At 40.7% G+C, this 3,681-nt stretch overlaps 1 protein-coding gene across 1 annotated transcript in view; it reads left to right on the forward strand.

Annotated features, from left to right (window-relative positions):
* Positions 1-3,681, forward strand: part of LOC101995159 (zinc finger protein 208) — a 41,194-nt gene that overhangs the window by 4,875 nt on the left and 32,638 nt on the right. The window contains 2 exon segments of the mRNA XM_026783712.1: positions 620-746; positions 1,551-1,643. Of these exon segments, the coding sequence (XP_026639513.1) occupies positions 623-746; positions 1,551-1,643 (217 nt within the window). The 5' untranslated portion in view covers positions 620-622.

Here is a 3,681-nt window from a genome sequence, read left to right on the forward strand (position 1 = left end):
AAAAAAAAAAAAAATAGATTCACAGAAGAATTCTACCCTGCTCTTTTAAACAAAATCAATAGCCGGGATTTCTTAAAACATTATTAAAAAAAAACAAAGATAAAAAGAAAGGGGAGTTTGTAGTCCCTGTGTGACTCAGGTTCCATCTGGAATCATTTCTGACTTAAAGAAGTCATTTGTGTACTTCTAAACTCCTAGAAATTTAGTGTCACTACCAAGCTCTGTGCACATTCCTTGTGAACTCTGAGAAGCCACTTCTCACGCACTGTGGCGTCCGCTATGAGAAATGTGTGTGCAGTGTGCTGCACGATACAGGCATAGGATTTGACCCCCAGTAGATGTGGTCAATTTACTTTTAGCATTGGTAATTGTATAACAGCCATAGGCACTTATAGGATCTTTTACCATTCTCTTTAGATGGGGACTGAGGTCATGTGACTACATCAAAAATAAATTGGTTGTATCATTTTCCCATGTCAGAAGCATTTCTAGCTCTGCTTTTACCTTAGCACAAACACATGGTGCCTGTTGGTGTTCGTATTAATATGATTTTAATCAGCTTATTTAATGGTTTTAGTTATTTTATTGTGTGGTTTTCATTCATTGATCTTTATTTCAGAGCATGTTGTCATTCAGGGATGTGGCTATTGATTTCTCTGCAGAGGAGTGCAGATGTCTGGACTCTGCTCAGTGGAATCTGTACAGGGATGTGATGCTGGAGAATTACAGCAACCTGGTGTTCCTGGGTGAGGATTGCGTCCAGAGTGAATTCCTAAGTCACTGTCACCTTATAATCTCCTTCTATAGACCATCTCATGGGAGCTTGTACTTTCTAATGAGGTTCATATAAGTTAGCTTTTACGTTTGTCTGTTTGTATGTTTCTTTATTTTGAAAGAGGGTGTTTCTGGCTGTCCTGGAACTTTCTCTATAGACCAGACTAGCCTTGAACTCAGGATGCCTCTGAGTTTTAACCTGGGGTTAAAGGCCTGAGCTACCTTGCCCAGCTCATAGGCCCCCTTTCAGGAAGAATTGTTGATATAAGTAAGACATATTTAATTTCTTCTTAAGCTTTTCATCTATTTGTCTTAGTTATACATCCTTCACTGTAGTTGTGATGTCAGCAACTAAATGGGATGCGGCATGGAGCACATGTGGAAAAGAAAATGTTTTTTTCTAATTTTATAGTCTTCTTTGTAAATGACAGAAATGAAGATCTGTGATTATAAATTCCTCCTAAGTAAGTATTCTAAAATGCCTATCCAGACTGATTTGAAGATTTAATTTTTTTGTAGTCATTTATTTACATTTTATAACTTTTTGAGATTTGTTTTTTATGTATATTCTGCTCTTTCTGCACATATACCTGCATGTCGGAAGTAGGCATCAGATCCCATTACAGATGGCTGTGAGCCACCATGAGGTTACTGGAAAATGAGCTCAGGACTCTGGAAGAGCTGCCAATGCTCTCAGCCATCATTGAACCATCTCTCCAGACACCTCTGCAGTCATTTATGTGTTCTTTAGTTCTCTTCTTCGTCCCTTCACACAGGCCTTTCTTTCTCCAAGCCGTTACTGGTCGAATTTCTGGAGAAAAATCAAGAGCTTTGGAATGTGAAGAGACAAACAGCAGCTGCGCCCCGAGGTGTGTAGGAATGAGGGCTCAGAGGGCCAGGTGAGAGCCCAGGGTGGGGGGGTTAAATCTAACAGAGGGGTCAGAGCCCAGGGTGGGGGGTTAAATCTAACAGAGGGCTCAGAGGGAATTTTGTTCTGAGATTACATCATTTCCCTCCTTTCCTTTCTTCCTTCTACACCCCCATACACTCCTCCTTGCTCTCTTGCAAGTTTGTGGCCTCCTTTTTAATTAATTATTGTTGCATGCATATTTGTATATATGGTTACATTCCTAAGCAAGCTGCTCAGTCTGTATAATGCTACTTGTAAGTATGGTTTCAGGACTGAACACTTGGTATTGGATAACCAGTTGGTATGCTCTTCCCCGAGGAAGACTCCTTCTCCTTCTGTCCACGTTTCTTGGTTGCCTATTCTCTGTGCAGGGTTGAGGCCTTGCGGGCCATCCCCGTCCACTGTTGCATGTCTATTTGTTGTCCTTGTTTAGCTCTTGTTCAGACTGTCAAGTTGGTGAGACTTTGAGTGTAACTACAGACATTACTAGGAGACACTATCCCGAAGTAAACTCACTAATCCTCGGGCTCTTAAAATTTTTCTCACCCTCTCCTCTGCAGGGCCCCTGAGTCTTAGGTGCAGGAGTTGTTGTGGAGACGCAGTCCCTGGGACTATGTTGGGAGCCAATTTCCTCCTAAAATCATTGCAGGAACCATCACCCTGGGGAGTCTGCAGAGAACCCCACACCCATAATTGTGTTAGGAATCGTTCTATTGACAGAGCCTACCCCACACCCAAATTGGCTGTTAATGGAGAGCTGTGAGTTTCTCTCCACTTAGTTTGATGTTGCTGTTGACTTGCTGTATATTTGTTTAGATTTGATTATGTTTAGATATGTCCCTTGTATCCCTGCTCTCTCCAGGACTTATGAAGGGGTGTTGAATATTGTTGAAGGTGTTTTTACCATCTAATGGACCTTGCTGTTATTTTTATCTCCTCCTTCTTTCTTCTGTAGCTATCTCCCTCACCCTCTCTGATTAGAATCCCCCCCTTTTTTGTTTCTTTTTGTTTTGTTTTCTCGAGACAGGGTTTCTCTGTGTAGTCCTGGCTGCTTTGTAGGCCAGAGACCCACCTGCCTCTGTCTCCCAAGTGCTGCAATTAAAGGCATGCACCAGCACGCCTGGCTCTATCATGGTTCTTTATATCATGTTATTAAATTGCCTTATCAGAGCGCTATCTGAATCATTGTATTTATCTTCATGTTTTCTCCCACAGTGTCGGTGATTTTACATGCATGCCCTTTGTAGGTAGACAGTCATGGGTGAAAACTGTACAAGTATAAAAGAATGTTTCTTTCAGTAGCTAAGAATTTTGTGAGTTTGAGGTTCTTTGTTCCTCATTTTGCAGGTCTGTTTCCTTTATTATGATTTTGCCATCTATGGTGCCTGAAATCATGTTTGTGTGTGCTCCGTGTATAAACATGAAAAATCTATATTGAAGTATCTACTTCTGTGACCAACAGACTTGTATATTCCTACTTATGTTTGTAAACACAGGCCTCATATTTTGCATTCATTGTTTATTTTCTCTTCATTGGTTACTCAGTAGTTATTTCTCTAGTAAATAAATAGTTCTTTAAAATGTGTTGATCACAGGTATGTTGTTAGCAAAATTATGTTATTTGTAGCAGAACTTGAACTTTTTCTGATATTATCTTTCTTATATTTATGCTCTTGTCATTAAAATATAGAGCCTACTAATTTAAATTGATGAAAGATATTATTTTATTTATTTATTTATTTGGTATGTAATATTCTGTCTGTGTGTGTTTGCAGACCAGAAGAGGGTAGGACAGATGCTTGTGAGCCACCATGTGGTTGCTGGGAATTGAACTCATGACCTTTGGAAGAGCAGCAGTGCTCTTAACCACTGAGCCATCTCTCCAGCCCCTGATGAAAGATTTATTTAAGCCGGGCGATGGTGGCGCACGCCTTTAATCCCAGCACTTGGGAGGCAGAGGCAGGCGGATCTCTGTGAGTTCGAGACCAGCCTGGTCT

This window comes from Microtus ochrogaster, chromosome 19 (assembly GCF_000317375.1).
Source record: "Microtus ochrogaster isolate Prairie Vole_2 chromosome 19, MicOch1.0, whole genome shotgun sequence".
In the NCBI taxonomy this organism is placed as follows: domain Eukaryota; kingdom Metazoa; phylum Chordata; class Mammalia; order Rodentia; family Cricetidae; genus Microtus; species Microtus ochrogaster.